Below are 21,030 nucleotides of genomic sequence, written 5' to 3'. Positions count from 1 at the left end.
CATTTGCGCACGCGGAGATACCACATGTTTTTTTTTTTTATTTACACTGCTTTTTTTTTGTTTTGTTTTTTTTTTTAATGGGAAAAGGGGGGTGATTCTAACTTTTATTAGGGAAGGGGTTAAATGATCTTCACTTTTTTTTCACTTTTTTTTTGCAATGTTATAACTCCCATAGGGGGCTATAACACTGCACACTGATCTTTTCTACAGATCACTGCAAAGACATAACTTTGCATTGATCAGTGTTATCGGCGGTTGATTGCTCAAGCCTGGATTTCAGGCTGGCAGCAATCAATCGCCGTTCGGACGCGCAGGAGGCAGGTAAGGCACCCTCCTGCTGCGTCCCAGCTGATTGGGACATCGCGATTTTATCGCAATGTCCCGATTAGCCCGACTGAGCTGCCGGGATGGTTTTACTTTCACTTTTAGACGCAGTGATCAACTTTGATCGCCGTGTCTAAAGAGTTAATGCCGGACATCTGCCGGAACGGCGATGTCCAGCATTAGCCACGGGGCCTGGCTGCTATATAGCAGCCGGGACCGTGCGAGTATGATGCGAGCTCAGCTCCAGAACTCGCTTCATAATCCTCCTGTGCCGTAAAAAACCCTGCGTTTTGCGGCAAGGGGTTAAGGGGTTTAAAAAAAAAAAAGTCAAAATAAAGTAGGCATATGAAAATATGTGACTTTCATTAATTTTTTTTGCACGGTATGTATGAAATATATTGGTGTTTAAAATATCTAAAGTCTATTAAAAAAAATCCTTCTTTTTACTAAAGTGTATCTGACAAAAAAGAAAAAATTGACTTGTTTAAAGTTTTGATTGTTTTGTGTGTTTTTAGACCCCAACCAATTGCTAGAGTCAACTGGCAGGAAAGTGCAGCTGACAGAGACAGTCCCATAGACTAACATTGTAGTGCGCTCTTCTCCCAGTTTGTTTTAGTGACTGGTCCGATCTAATTTTTTAGGTCTCTACCAAATGTCAAAAGTTTTTTTTTTTTTGTTTGTTTGTTTTTTTTATAAATAAGTGTGCATTTCAATAAAGCAATGCCAATTATGTCAGCCTTCTAGTAAATGTAATACAACCTGTGGAAATAACAATGTCAGACTTGTTTGATTTGGCAAAACATTACCAGAGTTATTCTCTAATTCAGTCACATTCCCAATAAAAAAAAGCTGTCTATTAGTTAGTCCAGCTAAAGTAGTCCTGTGTAGATGTTGGATATTTTGTTGAGTTGAAATTCTTAAGTATTTGGGGACTAAGCAACAAACTTACAATATTACTTTTAGATAATGTGCATATACAGGATCTTGTGGCAGTTTATATGTTTCCTTTGTATTTTAGGTCTCTGCTCAACTGCAGCAGCCAGATTCCTCACAGACTGCAGATATTGAGGACATTGGTCTAGGGAAACGTCTGCAACCTGCTATTCCTATTAGCACAAAGAGAAAACGTGTACCGACAGCGGAGGAGAGTCAAGCTGAATCACAAGATGTAGCACTTACACAGTCTTGGAGGGAGGTCTTGGGTCCACCACCTCCTCTGGGCACCACAAAGGTGAGTTTGGCTTTTATGATGTTCCATGACGTTCCTTGAGGTGTCCTTTTTATATTTTTTTTTCATTGCTTCTTTATTTATCCTTAATAGGAAGAAAGGCTTCTCTGGTTGCGTTATCACAAGAAAAAATGGGAGATACAAGCACGGCAGCGCAAAGAAAGACAGAAGAAACGGAGATTAGACGATGGAGATGCAGTTCCTGGAGCAGGGGGTGTAGTTCGTGAAACCCAAGCAGTTGGGTTAGGCAGTTTCCTGCGTCGAACGGCTCGCAGCATCCTTGACATGCCCTGGCAGATTGTGCAGGTTAGCTTTTCACTTTAAATAAAAATAAATCAGCCACAAGACCTATAAGCTTTTTGATTAAGTGTTTGTAACTTTTACAGATTGGGGAAAGCAGTCAACCAGGTATCTTTCGCCTATGGGCAGTAATTGGCAGCGACTTGCACTGCATTAAGCTCAACATTCCTCGTCTTTTCTATGTCAATCAGAGAGTGCCCAAAACAGAGGACTCAGTGGTGTACAAAAAGGTTGGGGCTTTTTCTGCTGTTAAAGTGTTGGTCCTGTTGTGCCATTTTCTGTTCTTTTCTGAAGAATACCAAGCTACCTGACAATGCGTAATGTGCATGCAGAAGAGAGGTTTATTTTAATAGTAAAACTTATCACCTATCTACTGAGTGGTCAATTTTAATTTCCAGCAGTCTCATAGTAAGGGAATGGAGTAGCAGTCCAAGCGTGCGTGCTGCCACTCCATTCTCTTGGGACACAAGAAAAATCTGTTCTCATGATTGTTGGGGGTCCTAGCAGTTAAACCCTCACCAATCGAATACCTATTACCTATTCTGTGGATAGGTGAAAAGATGTAATCTTGTAGTTTGTAAGCCTGTTTCATACTGCCAAAGCCACAGCAATTAGTACATAAATAAGAACATAGCTGTTTTCTAATACCTTTTGTTAATTAACTGCATAACATGTTGTTCATATTGCTTCACTCTGCATGAATTAGTTTGTCAGAGCATGTCTTATGAAACATAACAGATTTTTGGAAAGATGAATGTCATTACTGTGCACCTCTCATTTGTGTAGGTGAATAGAATCTTGCCCCGCTCCAACCCAGTATATAATTTATATGAATATTCTGTACCAGAGGACATGTACCAGGAGCACATCAATGAGATTAATGCTGATCTGTCTGCTCCAGACATCGAAGGAGTGTATGAAACACAAGTACGTAGCCACAAATCTCTCTTCCACCGTCAAACGCTTTGTCATTTACAGTAACTTATGCAGACGCATACTAGTACTTTAGGGGAAGGTCACACACTGCGCATCTGCATTGTATTTGACACTGCAGATGCACTGCCAGCAGTCACAGAGCAACTGCATTGCCAACTCTTTGCTGCGGCTGGGTAGCTCTGTGTCGGCTCGTGACTGCCGGCGGGAATTCCGACACTACGAGCAGACACACACAGTTAAAAGGAGCGCTCACTGCCATCGCTTTTTGACTGCCAGCAGGGCATCCGCAGAATCAAATACGCTGCTAATCCGCTGTGTTTAAGTCTACCCTAAATGTACTTGAAAAGTGTGTCCTACTTCCAGGACCCTTACCTATCAATCATCTACAAAATATGCAGTGGATATGCACAGGATAATGCTATTCCTTTAAATGTTATGAAAAAAAAAAAGTAATAAACATTTGTTTGTATTTTCTTGCCATTTCCATAGGTTCCTCTACTGTTGCGAGCTGTGATCCAACTTGGTTGTGTATGCATGGTGAACAAACAGATGGTTCGCCACTTGTCTGGTAGAGAAGCTGACACTTTTGAATTGGACCATTTGGAAATGAAGTCTTTAGCCCAGTACAGTTACTTGGAGCCAGGTACCATGCATGATGATGTGTAGTTATTTTTTCTATCATGACAAAACTATTTCTTACCTCCAACTTAGAAAGTAATCATAATTGAGTACGATGTCAAATTTTATTTATTTATTTTTTTTTATAGGTAGTATCCGACATATTTACTTGTACCACAATTGTCAGGGCAACAAGGCTCTGTTTGGTCTGTTTATACCATCGCAAAGAAAATCTGCAGTATTCGTGGTTGACACAGTAAGCTTGTTTTTATTCTTTTTAAGATTGATAAGTGTTTGTGTTAAAGAAGTTTACAACACACTAAAGATTTCATGCATGGTGTCCCTTTTTTGCCCTGCCATGTAGGTTCGCAGTAACCAGATGCCAAACCTTAGTAGTATGTATACAAGTGAACACACTGCGATGCAGGAAAGGGTTGACCCTGAGCTTTTGCCCCCTGAGAAACACATGTTTGAAGTTCGAGCAGAGACTGATTTAAAAACAGTGTATCGAGCCATTCAAAGGCTTCTACTGAGTTACAAGGTAAGATACATGGAAGCAAAAGAGTTACGTAAGCAGGTAGTAATAACTGGAGGATAATGACTATGAATTCATTGTTTTCTGTAGGATGAGAGACGTGGTCCAACTCTAATTGCATTGCAGTCTAACTGGTCCCCGAAGAGGTTAACAAGCGGGATGCCTGTTTTAGAGGAATTCCCTCTTGTCCCTGTACGTGTCACAGATGATATTAGCTATAATGTCCTGGACTGGCAGCGACACGGGGCCCGCCGCATGATCCGTCACTATCTTAATTTGGACAGCTGTCTTTCTCAGGCATTTGAGATGGCCAGGTAACTCTTTATATCTGAACACATATTCAAAGCTGTTAGTATGCTGTGAGTTTAAAGGGGTACTTAAGTTAACCCCTTAAGGACCCAGGACATATGGGTACGTCCTGGGTCCCGGTCCTGCGATATAACACGGTGACCCCGCATCATATCGCGGTGGGCCCGGCGTCTTAGTGAAGACGGGACCCGCCTCTAATAGCGTGCGGCACTGATCGTGGTGCAGCGCGCTATGAACCCTTTAGCCGCGCGCTCAAAGCTGAGCCGCGTAGCTAAAAACGAAAGTGAAAGTTGCCGGTTAGCTCAGGGAGCTGTTCGGGATCGCCGCGGTATAATCACGGCATCCTAAACAGCTGTAGCACAGGAGGAAGGTCTCTTACCTTCCTTCCTGCAGTCCGATCGCCGATTAAATGCTTCAAGCCTGAGATCCAGGCTTGAGCATTCAATCGCCGAAAACACTGCTTGATCCATTCCTATGGAGATGAATCAATCAGTGTAAAAGATCAGTTAATGCGATGTTATAGCCCCCTATAGGAGCTATAATATTGCATAAGAAAAGGGTAAAAAAAATCATTAACCCTTTCAATTATCCCTTCCCCTAATAAAAGTTTGAATCACCCGGCATTTCCAAGAATAAAAAAAACTGTGTAAATAAAAATAAACACGTGGTATCGCCTCGTGCGAAAATGTCCGAATTATAAAAATATACTACTTTTTAAACTGCACGTTCAATGACGTACGCACAAAAAAATTCCAAAGAACAAAATAGCGCATTTTTGATCACTTTTTATAAAAAGTGATCAAAAAGTCTGATCAGAACAAAAATGGTACTGCTAAAAAATTCAGATCACGGTGCAAAAAATGAGCCCTCATAGCGCCCTGAACACAGAGGGGTCAGAAGATGACCATTTTAAACGTATACATTTTCCTGCATGTAGTTATGATTTTTTTCTGAAGTGATACAAAATCAAACTTATATAAGTAGGGTATCATTTTAACCATATGGACCTACAGAATAAAGATATGGTATCAGTTTTGACGAAAAATGTACTGCGTAAAAACGGAAGCCCCCAAAACTTACAAAATAGTGTTTTGTCATCAATTTTGTAGCACATTGATTTTTTTTTTTTCTCCCATTTCACCGTAGATTTTTGGGTAAAATGACTGTCATTACAAAGTAGAATTAGTGACGCAAAAAAAAGCCATCATATAGAATTTTAGGTGAAAATTTTAAAGTTATGATTTTTTAACGTTAAGGAGGAAAAATTTAAAATAAAAAAACGGAAAAAGCCCGGGTCCTTAAGGGGTTAAACAGATTTGTAAATTACTTCTATTAAAAAACCTAATCCTTCCAGTATTTATCGGCTGCTGTATACTACAAAGGAAGTTGAGTTCTTTTTTCCAGTCTGACTACAGTGCTCTCTGCTGACCCCTGTCTGTGTTTGAGAAAATTGTCCAGAGCAGGAGAGGTTTTGCTATGGAGATTTGCTGCTACTCTGGACAGTTCCTGACACGGACAGAGGTGTCAGCAGAGAGCACTGTGGTCAGACTGAAAAGAACTATACAACTTTCTTTGTTGTATACAGCAGCTGATAAGTACTGGAAGGATTAGGATTTTTTAATAGACGTAATTTACAAATCTGTGTAACTTTCTGGAGCCAGTTGATATGAAACCCTTTTTTTTTTCAACCAGAGTACCCCTTTACCTTTTCCTATATTACGAGTGGAAACTTGTAATAGAGGTTAATATTATGTCCTACCATGCCTGGATGTCTGCTGGCACATCTAACTACGGAGAAAATATGTCACACGCAATTTGTAAATGATGCTCAAGTAGTCGCAAAGCATGCAGTTTGCTGAAGAAGCCATGACACCCCAGGCTGTAATCACTCCTATCCAGACATTGACAGCTGTGAGCAATGACATAAGGCTCAATCCTACCTAGATGGGCATTATTTGAGCCTGAATAGGCGTCATTACAGCCCAGGGAGTGGTGACCACTTCAGTAGCCTTTTGCACAGCTGACTACCTAAGCCATTTACAATACTGCAAGTGACATTTATTAGTTGTTTTCTCCACATTATTAGATGTACCAGTAGACATTCAGACATGGTAAGGCAAATGATATTAACCTCTTGTGTTGTCACTGGTAACAGGTTTCTTTTAATGACCGGCTTCAGAGATCTGTCCAGTTCCAGATATTTATGTAGATGACGCAGTTCATAACGATCAAGTCCTTAGAGGTCTGTAGTGCATCATATATGGTTCATGGGGATTGATCAGCACCTCTCCAATGCATAATTATCCGAACTATTAAATATAACATTATCCCTGACTAAATTACATAAGCAAAAAGTAATGCCAAACCCTTGAATTGATGATTTTTGTCCATGTTACATACAAAAACTGAATTTAAAAAAAAGTTGTACAAATAAAAACTTCAGATTATGACTCAAAAATGATGGTAGAAAAAGTTATAGGGGACAGAACACGACAATGCCAAGGTTAAAAAGTATATACATATGTATAAAATATGTGTAAAATGTATACAGTATAAAAGTATACAAATATTGTATAATTGCAATCATACTTACATGTTCAATTTCACCACACACAAATATTAGGCCTGCATACATCTCTAGGTGAAGAAAAAGTAGGCGAAGGAAAAAAATAAGTGTTATGGGCTTTAGAAGGTAATGAGTAATATTAGGTGCACAAAAACTAAAAATGAGTGAACTGGAAGGGGTCAATGACCTATACTGCACTATATAGGCAATAACATGTTTGGAGTGCTTCTTTAACTTTTGCCTATTGAGGTTGTATTTGTCTATTTAGATAGATTTTTCTTTTTTTTTTCCAGGTACTACCACCTTCCTGTTGGCAACTTGCCTGATGATGTATCCACATTTGGGTCAGACCTGTTCTTCGCAAGGCATCTTCGGCGGCATAATCACCTTGTTTGGCTATCGCCAAGCTCTCGACCTGACCTTGGAGGCAAAGAAGCAGATGATAACAGACTAGTTATGGAGTTTGATGAGAGGGCATCTGTGGAAATCAACAATCCTAGCTGTTACAATACGGGTAAAATGATTCATTTGTGCAACACTCCTGGTTTGAGTTTACAAATATGGATACAAAGTATTATCAAAAATACACAAATGTGGAAGAGGAAGTGAGCTCATGAGCTGAGCACGCATCATTGACTGTGAGTAATGGTTGCCATTGGGAGCCAGCAATTAAGGTCAATGACTGACATCAGCAATCATGCTGATGTCTGTCACGTAACCCATTAAGTTCCATGAATGATAGCGATCACAATCGAATGATTTCTTAAAGTCTACTAAAGGAACTTAAAAAATAGTCTTAAACAATATAACACCCCCCCCCCCTTTTCCCACAGTGCAAAAAATGAACCCTCACACAGCCCTGTAGATGGAAAAATTAAAAGGGTATAGTTGTCAGAATAGGACAATTTTAAGCACTTATTTTGAATATGGATACCATTTATTGTATTGACCCACAGAACAAAGTGAACATGTCAGTTTTACCAAAAATTCACCGCATAAAAACGAACCTTCTAAAACTAGCAAAGGTGTGTCATTTTTTTTTTCCTTTCTAGGAGAGCGTCAAAGAAGATACTTAGGCCGGGTTCACACAGCAAAATTTCTCGGTCGCTCTTCATTGGGGGATACAGATACTGTTGGGTATATGCTCTCGCCACTAGGAGGCGCTAGGAAAAAGATATCACTGCCCACCTGCAGTGAGCTAATCCGTTTTAGCTAGCGTCAATAGGAGGAAAGACACAGGTCTGGAGCTCCCCAGACCTGGTCCGTTATGGTAGCATGGCATAATGCAGTGTGGCGTTAAGCTGGACGAAGACTAAATCAGGTGAGTATGAGGGGACATCTTCCCGTACGTGAGTATTTCTTCCCTCATCTACCCCCCTCTCTCCCTTCCTACTGTGCTTTGACTGCTTCGGCAGCTCTTCTGCAGCGGAAGTTGTTGCAATTCACCCTGCACAGCTTCCCACCGCCAGTAGGTCTGCATGGTTCCTGCTCCGCTTGCTCCCAAAGTGCTCTTGTGGTTTGTCGGACCTTATACCAGTAGATGTGACTGGGTGCAAGTGGAGAAGGAACCATGCAGACAATGGGCCTTTGAGGTTCGTTGAACCTTATATCCGTAGGTTGGGCTGTGTCTGCCTGGTTCCTGCTCCACTTGCACCCTTCTTCTCTTGTTGCGTAGCACCTTCGGAAGAGGGGTTAGTGGGCGTTTCCTGCAGGTTCTATAGGCCTCCACAGAAACGGCAGCAATCTTTGTTCCCCTTTCAAAGGGCATTAGGCTTGTCTGCTCAGGACATGGTTTTATGGTTATGGCACACCTGTTAGGTGCTACCAGTTTTCCCTTCTGCCGGACATTTGCTATGACTGCAGTTTTATGTTTTTCTTTTTTTGTTTTCGGGGCAGCAGTCTGGGTGCCCCTCTACTTTCGTGAATTGGCCACCTCTGTCTCCCTACATATGCTACGGACACTCTGCACGTATAGGGCCCACCTCCCTGGGCCTCGTACCTTCCTGTGATTTTTGTTTTCACAGGTCTGCTGGGCTTGAGTGCCCTAGGTATCCTTCCTGGGTTCCCTTTCAGGGTGCCTCAGTTGTCTGCTCTATGGCCTTAGACAAGGGCCAGTATGATTCAATTGCCACATCATCTGGCCCTTTTTCACGGGGTTCAGGTTTTTGCCCCAATGGGGTGTACCACCATTAGCGGTATGTTGATGCGTATTTCTTCTAGGCATTTGTAGTCACAGGCTCCCGGGATTGCTATGTTCTCCCAGTCTTTTATTTCATTGTCGCAGGGCAGTGTTTCCATGCCTCTAAGGTACCCAGCATACCTTGTAAATGCCCTCCCCTAGGGGTACAGCGGTCAGGAGCCTCGGCACGGTCCATCCCAGAGTTTTTTTTTCCTCCTTTGTCCCTTGTTCTCCCCTTCCAATAGGTCTTTCTCCCCCCTTGCATGGTGGTGTACCTGGCTGGGTCCCTGTTTTTGCTCTTCTATAGGTCTTCCTCCCTACACAGTGGGGTACCTGGCTGGGTCCTTGCTTTCCTGTGAGCTTTCGGAGAGATGCTTCGGCTATGCCTCTGTGCTGACTGCCATCTTTTTGCAGCCGGGCACTCCCTTGTATCTTTGTAGCTATTGCTCATGCAGCCAGGGCACTTTCATTTTCTGACTGAGTTTATGCAATGCTGTATGGCTTAGTGTCAGACAGTCGGTGCACCATCTGCTGTTTGGGTCCTGCCATGGCTCTACTCTTCCCTTGGCACAGTCTCCCTGGAGGTGTGTGTGTGCTCATCCTTCCATTGCCAAAGTTTGTGTGCTACACTGCCGCAACAGTCTTCTGGGTGACCTTTTTGTGCCCAGAACCTGGGAGTCCCAGTTGGGTTCCCTTTTGTTTCCCTCTCCGTTCCTGTCCTGATGGGGTGTGGTTTCAGAGTACTCTAGTCCATTCGGTACGCCGGGATCCAAGGCTGGTTTTTCCTTGTAATTCCGGGATGCTCCTTTTCAGGGCGTTCTGCTCCTTGTTTGGCGGATTTTACTTTCCTTCTCCTTCGGGATCCATGTACTTCTGGGACGGGGGGCGTTCCGGTCAGCCGGATTATGCCAGTCGGGCCAATTTCAGCTTGTGTGTGGACTTGGTTTCCACGTCACATTCTGAACAGCTGCTCAGGCTCTGTGTAATTGAGTCTTCTCTTCCTCCTGGGTGCTCGAAACAGGCCCCTGGTACAGTGGTTTGCAGCCTGTTGTTTTTTTTTACCCAGCTCACGGCTGATCAAGCTGCGGCTCTGATGTCCGTGCCACCCGTATGTCTGCACTGTTGAAATAAAGAAGTTTTGTACCGCATCCCGGTGATTGACGTCCCCGTTATTCCTTCTACACTCTATGAATGGAAACTTCGCTCCGAGGGACTGGGAACCCGAAGGTTAGCGGTATTTCATGTGTATGACTGCTATTGCTAGTTTAACTCCATGCATGCCAGCATAATGAGTAGCTGACTTTATAGGCTGTATTGAGGTAGCAGTGCCGACCAGCTTGTTTCTCACACCTGTTGTATTTTCAATTCAATAGGTTGGTTCTCTGGATGGGGTTCTTTTGTCGTTCCCTTTCTTTTTTTTACCATCCGGGCTAGCCCTCTGTCGGTTTGGTGGCATTGGTTTCCTGCCTCCTTCCAGGATGGTTACGGGCCATTAGGCCTCACAGAGAGACAAGAAAGGTCGTCTATGTTGCCTTTTGTTTGAGTCTCAACAATGGATGGTTTCTTCCTTTTGGCGTCTTCGTCCGTCTTCATGGACGGTGGGATCTTCCTGACGCTCGGCCTCGGGGTCTTGGTTGCCTCTTGGCCTAGGATCTCGTCCATGGTTCTTACTGACGGTTCACTCTCCAGACTGACTCCCTTCCTCTGGTGGTTGTTCTTTCCCACCCCGGGGACTGCTTTTGTACATCCCAACAGTATCTGTGTCCCCCAATGAAGAGCGACCGAGAAAAGGAGTTTCTTTTTAATTTGTACTCCCTGTAACATCTTTCTTTTAGGTTTCATTGGGGGACACAGCACCCACCCATTTCTTCATACTCTCTTCCGGTAATTTAAACATTTTTTTATTGTGGGATTCCTTTCTAGGGTCCTTCGGACATATTTCTTTGTTGGCTTCTCATACTGCTTTGTGATAAAACTGATTAACTCCTGCCAGGGAGGAGCCAACTTTTTTTTACTAGTGTCATCGCCTCCTAGTGGCAAGAGCATATACCCAACAGTATCTGTGTCCCCAATGAAAGCTTCTAGAAAGATTTTACGGTGAGTACAAAAAAAAATCTCCTTTTTTGCACTGAATTCTACATTAATTTTTACCCAATTCACTTCAATGAAATTCTGCAGTAGAAATTCTGCTGTGTGAAATGAGACAGTGGAATCCTATTAGTTTATTGGCTATAAATTCATGCAGAATTTTCATGCACAATTCTGCCGTGTGAACCCGGCCTTGTAGGCCATTTATGCTCAACTGAGAATTTTGGCAAGAAAGGGTATGTTAAAATCTCACACCTCCTTTACAAGGTAGCTTTCTTAAGAGGGCATGAGATATGCTTTGCATATCTTTTCTTCCCAGAATTCCCAGTGGAGCACGGTGAACAAAAATAAAAACTGAAAAACTATGCCCAATAGTTTTTTGTTTTGTTCATTCCACAAAAAAATTGTATTGTCCACAAAATGGTACTAAAGAAAACATCCCAAAAAATCGTATACAGTTCATTCAACGGAAAGATACAAAAATTAGGATATGTTAAAGCTGCTTCTACTATACTGTAGAGAATTTTGTAATGCTTACCTGTTACATGTGCCACTACAAAGCCATTTGTCACATGGCATCCAGATGTTGCAAAACTACGACTACAAGCATGCCCAGACAGCTGTTTGGTCATGCTAGGAGTTGTAGTTTTGCAACAGCTGAAGGTCTACAATTTAGAGACCACTGCACAGTGATCTCCAAGCCGTAGCCCTATAGATCTTGCAAAACTACAACTCCTAGCATGCCCACACAGCAGTTTCCTGTCTGAGCATGCTGGGATTTGTAGTTTTGCAACATCTGGAGGGCCACAGTTTGAGATCACTGTACAGTGGACTCTAAACTGTAGCCCTCCAGATGTTGCAAAACTGCAAATCCCAGCATGCCCAAACAGCTGTCTCGACATGCTGGGAGTTGTAGTTGTGCGCCTCCAGCTGTTGCATAACTACATCTCCCAGCACAACATATACACCCCCTTACACTGTCTTCCCCCCCCCCCCCCCCCCCAATAAAAATGAAAAACGTATTGTATGGCAGTGTTTCCAAATCGGAGCCTCCAGCTATTGCAAAATAACAACTCCCAGCATTTCCGGACAGCCACTGAATGTCTAGGCATGCTGAGAGTTTAGCAACAGCCGGAGGCACCCTGTTTTGGAATCACTGGCATAGAATACCCCTATGTCCACCCCTATGCAATCCCTAATTTAGTCCTCAAATGCGCATGGAGCTCTCTCACTTCAGAGCCCTGTCGTATTTCAAGGAAACACATATGGGCCACATATGGGGTATTTCCGTACTCGGAAGAAACTGCACTACAAATTTTGGGGGGCTTTTTCTCCTTTTACTCCTTATGAAGGGAAAAGTTGGGGGCTACACCAGCTTGTTAGTGTAAAAAAAATAAAAAATTTTACACTAACATGCTGGTGTTGCCCCATACTTAAAAAAAAAAATTGTAACGCAATTTCTCCTGAGTACGAAAATACCCCATATGTGGGCGTAAAATGCTCTGCGGGCGCACAACAAGGCTCAGGAGTGAGAGTGCACTATGTACATGTGAGGCCTAAATAGGTGATTTGAACAGGGGTGGCTGATTTTACAGCGGTTCTGACATAAATGCAAAAAAAGAAATACCCACACGTGACCCCATTTTAGAAACTACACCCCTCACGGAATGTAACAAGGGGTACAGTGCACCTTAACACCTCACAGGTGTTTAATGAAAATTCTTCAAAGTTGGATGGAAAAATGAAGAAAAATTTTTTTTTTCACTAAAATGCCGGTGTTACCCAAAATTTTTCATTTTCACAAGGAAATATAGGAAAAAAGCCCCCCAAAATTTGTAACCCCATTTCTTCTGAGTAAGAACATACCCCTTGTGTGGATGTAAAGTGCTCTGTTGGTAAACTAAAATGCTCAGAAGAGAAGGAGCGCCATTGGGCTTTTGAAGAGAAAATTTGTCCGGAATTGAAGGCCACGTGTGTTTACAAAGCCCCCATAGTGCCACAACAATGGCACATGTGACCCCCTTTTGGAAACCACACCCCTCACGTAATGTAATAAGGGGTACAGTGAGCATTTATGCCCCACAGGTGTCGGACCACTGTTCCAAAAATCTGTCAGTGAAAATGAAAAATAAAATTTTTCATTTGCACAACCCACTGTTCCAAAGATCTGTCAAACGCCAGTGGGGTATAAATACTCACTGTACCCCTTATTAAATTCTATGAGGGGTGTACTTTCCAAAATAGGGTCACATGTGGGGGGGGTCCACTGTTCTGGCAGCACGGGGGACTTTGTAAACGCACATGGCCCCTGACTTCCATTCCAATTTTTTTTTCCAGCATGTGTGGACGTCCAGCAGAGCACTTGACGTCCTCACATGGGGTATTTCCATACTCAGAAGAGATGGGGTTACAAATTTCGGGGGGCATTTTGTCCGGTTATCCCTTGTAAAAATGTGACATTTGCGGGAAAACTAGCATTTTAGTGAAAAAAATTAAATAATAATGATTTATACATCCAACTTTAACAAAGTCGTCAAACACCTGTGCGCGGTGTTAAGGCTCACTGGACCCCTGTTACGTGCCTTGAGGGTGTAGTTTCCAAATTAGTATGCCATGTGGGGTTTTTTTTTTTGCTGTTGTGGCACCATAGGGGCTTCCTAAATGTGACATGCCCCCCAAAAAACATTTCAGAAAAACTCACTCTCCAAAATCCCACTGTCGCTCCTTCCCTTCTGAACCCTCTACTGCGCCCGCCGAACACATGACATACACACATGAGGTATTTTCTTACTTGAAAGGAATTGGGTTACACATTTTTGGAAGATTTCTCTCAATAACTGGGTCTACAAGAACATGCCAGTGTAAAAAATATGAAGATTTTGAATTTTCTCCTTCAATTTGCTGCTATTCCTGTGAAACACCTAAAGGGTTAACAAACCTTTGGAATGTCATTTTGAATACTTTGAGGGGTGCAGATTTTATAATTGGGTCATTTGTGGGGTATTTCTAATATGAAGGCCCTTTAAATCCACTTCAAAACAGAACTGGTCCCTGAAAATTTTCGATTTTGAAAATTGTGAAAAATTGGAAAATTGCTGCTATACTTTGAAGCCCTCTGATGTCTTCCAAAAGTAAAAACATGTCAACTTTATGATGTAGACATATTGTATATGTGAATCAATATATAATTTATTTGGAATATTCATTTTCCTTATAAGCGGAGAGCTTCAAAGTTATAAAAAATGCTAAATTTTAAATTCTTTCATAACATTTTTGAATTTTTCACCAACAAATGATGCAAGTGTCGACAAAATTTTACCACTAACATAAAGTAGAATATGTCATGAAAAAACAGTCTAGGAATCATAATGAAAGGTAAAAGCATCCCAGAGTTATTAACGTTTAAAGTGACTGTGGTCAGATGTTCAAAAAATGGCCGGGTCCTACAGTGAAAATTGGCTGGGTCCTTAACCTTTTAAGGACTTAGGGCGTACCTGTACGCCCTAAGCCCGGTCCCGGTGTGAAAAACGGGGTCAGGCCGTGACCCCGCATCACACCGGGTCAGTCCCGGCTAATTATAGCCGGGACCCTGGGCTATGCCGCGCGCTGTTAACCCTTCAGACGCGGCGAACAAAGTTGACCGCCGCGTCTGAAAATGAATGTAAACGGATCCCGGCAGCTCAGTCGGGCTGATCGGGACATCGCGATAAAATAGTGATGTTCCGATCAGCTGGGACGCAGGCGGAGGTCTCCTTACCTCTCTCCGCGGCGTCCGATCGTCGATTGATTGCTCCAAGCCTGAGCTACAGGCTTGAGCAATCAAGCCCCTATCTCACTGATCGCTGCAAAGCTTTGCAGGGATCAGCATAGGAGATCAGTGTGTGCAGTGTTATAGGTCCCTATGGGAGCTATAACACTGCAAAAAAAAAGTGAAAAAAAAAGCCCCTTCCCTATTAAAAGTTTGAATCACCCCCCTTTTCCCATAAAAAAAAAACTGTGTAAATAAAAATAAACGTGGTATCGCCGCGTGCGAAAATGTCCGAACTATAAAAATATATCGTTAATTAAATTGCACGGTCAAAGTCTAAAATAGTGTATTTTTGGTCACCAAAAATCCACTTTTTTGGACTCTTATGATTTTCAGTTCCTCCTACTGCTTTGGGACTAAAACTGATTAGCTCAGAGTCAGTGGGTGGGGTATATCCTGCCGGGAGGAGCAGACCTCCTCTTTTTTTTATTTTTATTAATGCCTAGTGGCAGCAAGATATACCCACGGTTCCTGTGTCCCCCACAGTTCCTGTGTCCCCCCCAATGGATCCTATGAGAAAGATATTTTACAGTAAGTCTAAAAAAAATCTCCTTTTTGTAAATTTTGGGGGCTTCTGACTCTATGCAGTGCACTTTTTGGTAAAAATTACACCATATCTTTCTGTAGATTCATACGGTTACAAGGATACCTAATTTATATAGGCTCTATTTTATTTTACTACTTAAAAAGAAATTATAAATACATGCACCAAAATTAGTATGTATAAATTGTCATTTTCTGACTCTTATAATTTACATTTTATTTTTCCGTATATGGGGATGTATGAGGGCAAATTTTTTTGCGCTGTGATCTGAAGTTTTTATCGGTACCATTTTTGTTTTGATGGGACTTTTTGATTGCCTTTATACATACATTGTTCTGGCACTATGGGGGCTTTGTAAACACTTGGCCTTCGATTCCGGACAAATTTTCTATTCAAAATCCCAAATGGCGCTCCTTCTCTTCTGAGCATTGTAGTTTGCCCGCAGAGCACTTTAAATTCACATATGAGGTATGTTCTTACTCTGTAGAGATGGGGGTACAAATTTGGGGGGGCTTTTTTCCTATTTTCCCTTGTGAAAATGAAAAATTTAGGATAACACCAGCATTTTAGTGAGCAAATTTTTTTTTTTTCATTTTCCCATCTAACTTTAATGAAAATTCGTCAAACACCTGTGGGGTGTTTAGGCTCACTATACCCCTTGTCACGTTCTGTGAGGGGTGTAGTTTCCAAAATGGGGTCACATGTGGGTATTTTTTATTTTTTTTATGGGAGCTATAGCACTGCAAAAAAAAGTTAACAAAGGTCATTTAACCCCTTCCCTAATGTTCAAATCACCCCCCTTTTCCCATAAAAAAAAAACTGTGTAAATAAAAATAAACATATGTGGTATCGCCGCGTGCGTAAATGTCCGAACTATAAAAATATATTGTTAATTAAACCTCATGGTCAATGGCGTACGCGCAAACAAATTCCAAAGTCCAAAATAACATATTTTTGGTCGCTTTTTATATCAGGAAAAAATGAATAAAAAGCGATCAAAATGTCCGATCAATATAAAAATTGTACCGCTAAAAACGTCAGATCACGGTGCAAAAAAAGAGCTCTCATACTGCCCCATAAACAGAAAAATAAAAAAGTTATAGGGGTCAGAAGATGACAATTTTAAACGTATAAATTTCTGTGCATGTAGTTATGATTTTTTCTAGAAGTAGGACAAAATCAAACCAATGTAAGTAGGGTATCATTTTAACCGCATGGACCTACAGAATAAAGATAAGGTGTAATTTTTACTGAAAAATGTACTGCGTAGAAACGGAAGCCCCCAAAAGATACAAAATTGCGTTTTTTTCTTCAATTTCGTCGCACAATGATTTTTTTTTCCATTTCGCTGTCAATTTTTTGGTAAAATGACTGTCACTGCAAAGTAGAATTGGTGGCGCAAAAAATAAGCCATTATATGGATTTTTAGGTGCAAAAGTGAAAGGGTTATGATTTTTGAAAGGTGAGGAAAAAACGAAAGTGCAAAAACCGAAAACCCCTCAGTCCTTAAGGGGTTAAACTCCATCAGGTCAGTGGATTATTATGGCTACATTCAGTGTATGCACAGTGATCTTTTGTGAACATAGCCTTATAATTGTTGTAATGAGATGATAGATAATACTTTATTTCATTTTATAATTTTTGTATAGACAAAACATGGAAACATGCAGTAACGTGTTGGTATGCCAGTATATTATGTTAGTGATTGAATATAACAGAAGTGGTTTTCTTTCTTTGCCTCAGTGTGTGTAGAGCTTGATATTCAGAGCCTGGCTGTCAATAGTATCCTGCAGTCACACCACATTAATGACCTGGAAGGGGCTGGTAGCATTGGCATCAGTTTTGATGTGTTACAACAAGCATCCCTTGAGGACATGGTTACTGGGAATCAGGCCAGTGCTGTGGCCAGTTATGATGAGACTGCCCTTTGCTCTAACACTTTCAGGTATGGTATTTAATAGACTTGTTGTATAACACTTTAACAACAACAATGTAAACCCTAACAATCTGTATATAATTGACTGTAGAATAGCTCTTATTGATTGGCATGTAAGATTATACAATACATTTACAGTCGTGTAAATACTAGGCTGAGATTAATGTTTTCTCCAATGTTTAGGATTTTGAAGAGTATGGTTGTAGGCTGGGTAAAGGAAATCACTCAGTACCACAATGTGTACGCAGATAACCAAGTTATGCACTTCTACCGGTGGCTACGGAGCCCGTCATCTCTGCTTTATGACCCCGCTCTTCATCGAACCCTCCACAACATGATGAAAAAGCTGTTTTTACAGTGAGTAATATAAAGATTGTAGACTTAAACTGATGAAATTATGGTTATGGCACAAAGGATGAGTTTTCTTCTGCTTTTAACCAATGTAAAACTGTTAAACGTTGACAGTAAAAGAATGTGGTTTTATTTTATGTGTTTGTGTGACCAGAGGTATCTACCATCAATGAAAATAGTATGTCTATAAATAGTTCTGGTTTCCCTGATTTTTGCAATAACATTTCCATGTTATTTCTACTACAAAGAAACATATGTTTTGTTGCTTTTATGTTCTTTAAAGGAATCAATCTGGTAAATTAAAGTAAAGCATAGTTATGTAGCAATTATAAACCATTGCTAGTCAGGTAAAATTTATGATCTTGTGAAATTCTCTTTAAACCACAAGTCCTTTTACTCTGGCCTACACTATGTATAATACATATAAAGAAGTAAAGAACATATATTGGTAAATCACACCATGCTGTTATATTTTATCCAACAGATTGGTAGCTGAATTTAAACGGCTTGGCTCCTCTGTTGTGTATGCTAACTTTAATCGCATCATCCTCTGCACTAAGAAACGGCGAGTGGAAGATGCCATTGCTTATGTGGAATACATTACCCAGAGGTAGGTACTTTCCTTAAGTCTAGAACAAGTTTATGACCATTATGTCAGTGACTTAATTCCTATAATGTTTTTTGCAGTATACACACAAAGGAGATATTTCACTCTCTTACAATCTCCTTTTCACGCTGTTGGGAATTTCTGCTTTGGATGGACCCTGCGAACTATGGAGGGATCAAGGGAAAACTACCTTCTAGTGTTCACTATGGGGAGGTTAGAAAAAGCCAGCCTTCCTTTTTTTCCCCCCTTCCTTTCTGTGTTATGCATGATTGAATATAGCTTCACCTTTTGACAGAGTGGTAAGAAGAAGAAATCGGAGGATGATGAAGGGGATGAAAGTGAAGATGGTGATGAGGAAGATGATGCAGATGGTCACTCAGACAGTGAACAGCCAGAGGAACAGGTGGAAGAAAGCTTGGAGAACAACTGGAACATAGTTCAGTATTTACCTCAGGCAGCGTCATGTCAGAGCTATTTCCTGATGATTGTCTCTGGTTAGTGTTGAAATCTGAGGGGAATTGTGTGTTGAATTGTAAAATAATCTTCTCTACTCACTTCATATATTTGTCTTTTACAGCATATATTGTGGCTGTTTATCATAGTATGCAAGAAGAGTTGAGACGTAATGCGCCTGGAAACACACCAATAAAACGACGGCAGAACAGCCAAGTATCACAGGAGACAGTGGGTGAAGCTGGGTCATTGCCTGGTAAGAAACACATTGGAGACATAATATCAAAACATTCCATATTTTAGTGTGCTTCATCACACTGTTAATGCCTGAACAGTCATTTAGAGTTAAATTTCCTAATCCTTTTGAATACATTTCTGGCTTCTGCTTTTATTTTTTTTAAAGATAAAGAAATAAACCGTAATATATCCGGTTAGTTAGATGGCAACAACACAATTTCTTGCTGGTCAGGCAAACAAAGTGCAAAAAGCTTTTTTTAAGCATTCTGTTTTTGCATTTAAATTATATATTAATAATGGATAGAGATACAATATCTGAAACCTCGACTCACCATTTACCACTGTATATGTACTGCCTGCTTATTTTGTTGTCTATTTCTGCTACTTCCTCCAGGACTCATCACCTTTTCTCAGGATTATGTAGCCAATGAGCTTACACAAAACTTCTTTACAATCACACAAAAAATACAAAAAAAAGTGACTGGGGCACGTCATGTAACAGAGCCTTCTGAAATGTTCCCCATTTTACCTGGATCCCATCTACCCCTCAACAATCCGGCCTTAGAATTTATCAAATATGTTTGTCAGGTAAGATGGTTTTCTTAAGTTATAGTTTGTTTAGAAGTGTTTTTTTTATCTTTTATACTTTTTGTTTATGTTTTGTAACTCTGGACCGATGGCCAATGCCAAACCTCGCCGATCGGGCCTATATTTGGCTTAAAGTTTTTAGATGCTGCGATCAAAGTTGATTGCAGCATCTATAGCATTGAATAGTGTTTGCAGTCTAATGATTGCATGCCATAGTCCCCTATAGGGGCTAAAAAAATAGGGGAAGAAAGTGAATGAACCTCTTCCCTAATAAATGAAATTGTGTTATCACTGCATGTTTAACTGAACTATTAAAATATAATGTATAATTCATTAAAAAAAATGTAATTTAATTAAAAATTATAATGAATAAAAAAGTATCAAAAATCTCCATCGAAACAGAAATATACCGATAAAAACTACAGGGGTTAGAGGAGGACAATTTTAAGCATACTAATTTTCATACAAAATATCATTTTTTAAAAGGAGTAATAAAATAAAAACTATAAAAATTGGGTATTATCTGATGGACCTACAGAATAAAGATAGAAACTTAAGACCCCAAAAGTTACAAAATTACTTTTTTTTTTTTTTTTTCACCATAAATTTGATAAAATAAGGGATGTCATTACAAAGTATAATTGGGGCAAAAAAAACAAGCTCTCATATGGGTCTGTAGGTGGTAAATTAAATCGTTATGGCTATTAGGAGGCGAGAAAAAACAAAAGTGCAAAAATGAAAAATCCCTGCGTCCTTAAGGTATTATTATGTAACACATTAAATTAATTTGTTTTACAACAACTTTCCACAAAATGAAGTATGCAGTGGGCAAAAAAATAATACTTTGCATAAATGAGTGAGTGCCAGGGGTTAACATATCTTAGAAGCTTCACACTCCTCGAGAAAGCCTGGTTGTGGGCGAAACGCGTCGGAGACTCATAGCAGGCGTAGGGTTCAGTCCGGTATCTATATGTCCTCTGTCTTCCATTTTATCGAACTGTCACTTCTTTTGTGCACTCTTGTTTTTTGTATTAAACACATCACATGTTATGTTGTTCAATATCACTGTTATTTTAGCACGTTGCACTTTGCTTAGTTATTCACTGTGTGATATTTCTCACTCATGCAAGAAGTGTTTACAGTTTTTCAGCACTTGCACTTTATCTTTAGTTACCCTTGCATACTCAATCCTATCTTTTGTACGTACATATAGATATATTATTTGAATATTTTTTTTTACTATATACTTTTTACTACATATAGATAGATGTGTGTGTGTGTGTGTGTGTATATAAATCTCCTTTTTACGCTATATATACTTTTTTTTATCCTGCTTTTATTATCAATTATTATATGTTGTAAATTGAGATGAATTTTTATCAACTTATATCTATGGATTTATATTGACTGTGTATGAATTTTC

At 40.4% G+C, this 21,030-nt stretch overlaps 1 protein-coding gene across 2 annotated transcripts in view; it reads left to right on the top strand.

Moving 5' to 3' along the window:
* The window catches only part of POLE (DNA polymerase epsilon, catalytic subunit), a 119,936-nt gene that overhangs the window by 83,356 nt on the left and 15,550 nt on the right, over nucleotides 1-21,030 (top strand). For both annotated transcript variants that reach the window (XM_056528647.1, XM_056528648.1), the window contains 16 exons: nucleotides 1,343-1,555; nucleotides 1,646-1,858; nucleotides 1,939-2,082; nucleotides 2,639-2,779; nucleotides 3,278-3,431; nucleotides 3,556-3,662; nucleotides 3,771-3,947; nucleotides 4,032-4,255; nucleotides 7,110-7,330; nucleotides 17,179-17,380; nucleotides 17,555-17,728; nucleotides 18,207-18,332; nucleotides 18,410-18,542; nucleotides 18,625-18,823; nucleotides 18,907-19,038; nucleotides 19,414-19,607. In XM_056528647.1, the coding sequence (XP_056384622.1) occupies nucleotides 1,343-1,555; nucleotides 1,646-1,858; nucleotides 1,939-2,082; nucleotides 2,639-2,779; nucleotides 3,278-3,431; nucleotides 3,556-3,662; nucleotides 3,771-3,947; nucleotides 4,032-4,255; nucleotides 7,110-7,330; nucleotides 17,179-17,380; nucleotides 17,555-17,728; nucleotides 18,207-18,332; nucleotides 18,410-18,542; nucleotides 18,625-18,823; nucleotides 18,907-19,038; nucleotides 19,414-19,607 (2,754 nt within the window). The remainder of the gene's footprint in view (nucleotides 1-1,342; nucleotides 1,556-1,645; nucleotides 1,859-1,938; nucleotides 2,083-2,638; nucleotides 2,780-3,277; nucleotides 3,432-3,555; nucleotides 3,663-3,770; nucleotides 3,948-4,031; nucleotides 4,256-7,109; nucleotides 7,331-17,178; nucleotides 17,381-17,554; nucleotides 17,729-18,206; nucleotides 18,333-18,409; nucleotides 18,543-18,624; nucleotides 18,824-18,906; nucleotides 19,039-19,413; nucleotides 19,608-21,030) is intronic.

This window comes from Hyla sarda, chromosome 1, assembly GCF_029499605.1.
Source record: "Hyla sarda isolate aHylSar1 chromosome 1, aHylSar1.hap1, whole genome shotgun sequence".
Taxonomy (NCBI): domain Eukaryota; kingdom Metazoa; phylum Chordata; class Amphibia; order Anura; family Hylidae; genus Hyla; species Hyla sarda.
This window is presented reverse-complemented; position numbering and strand designations above follow the sequence as displayed.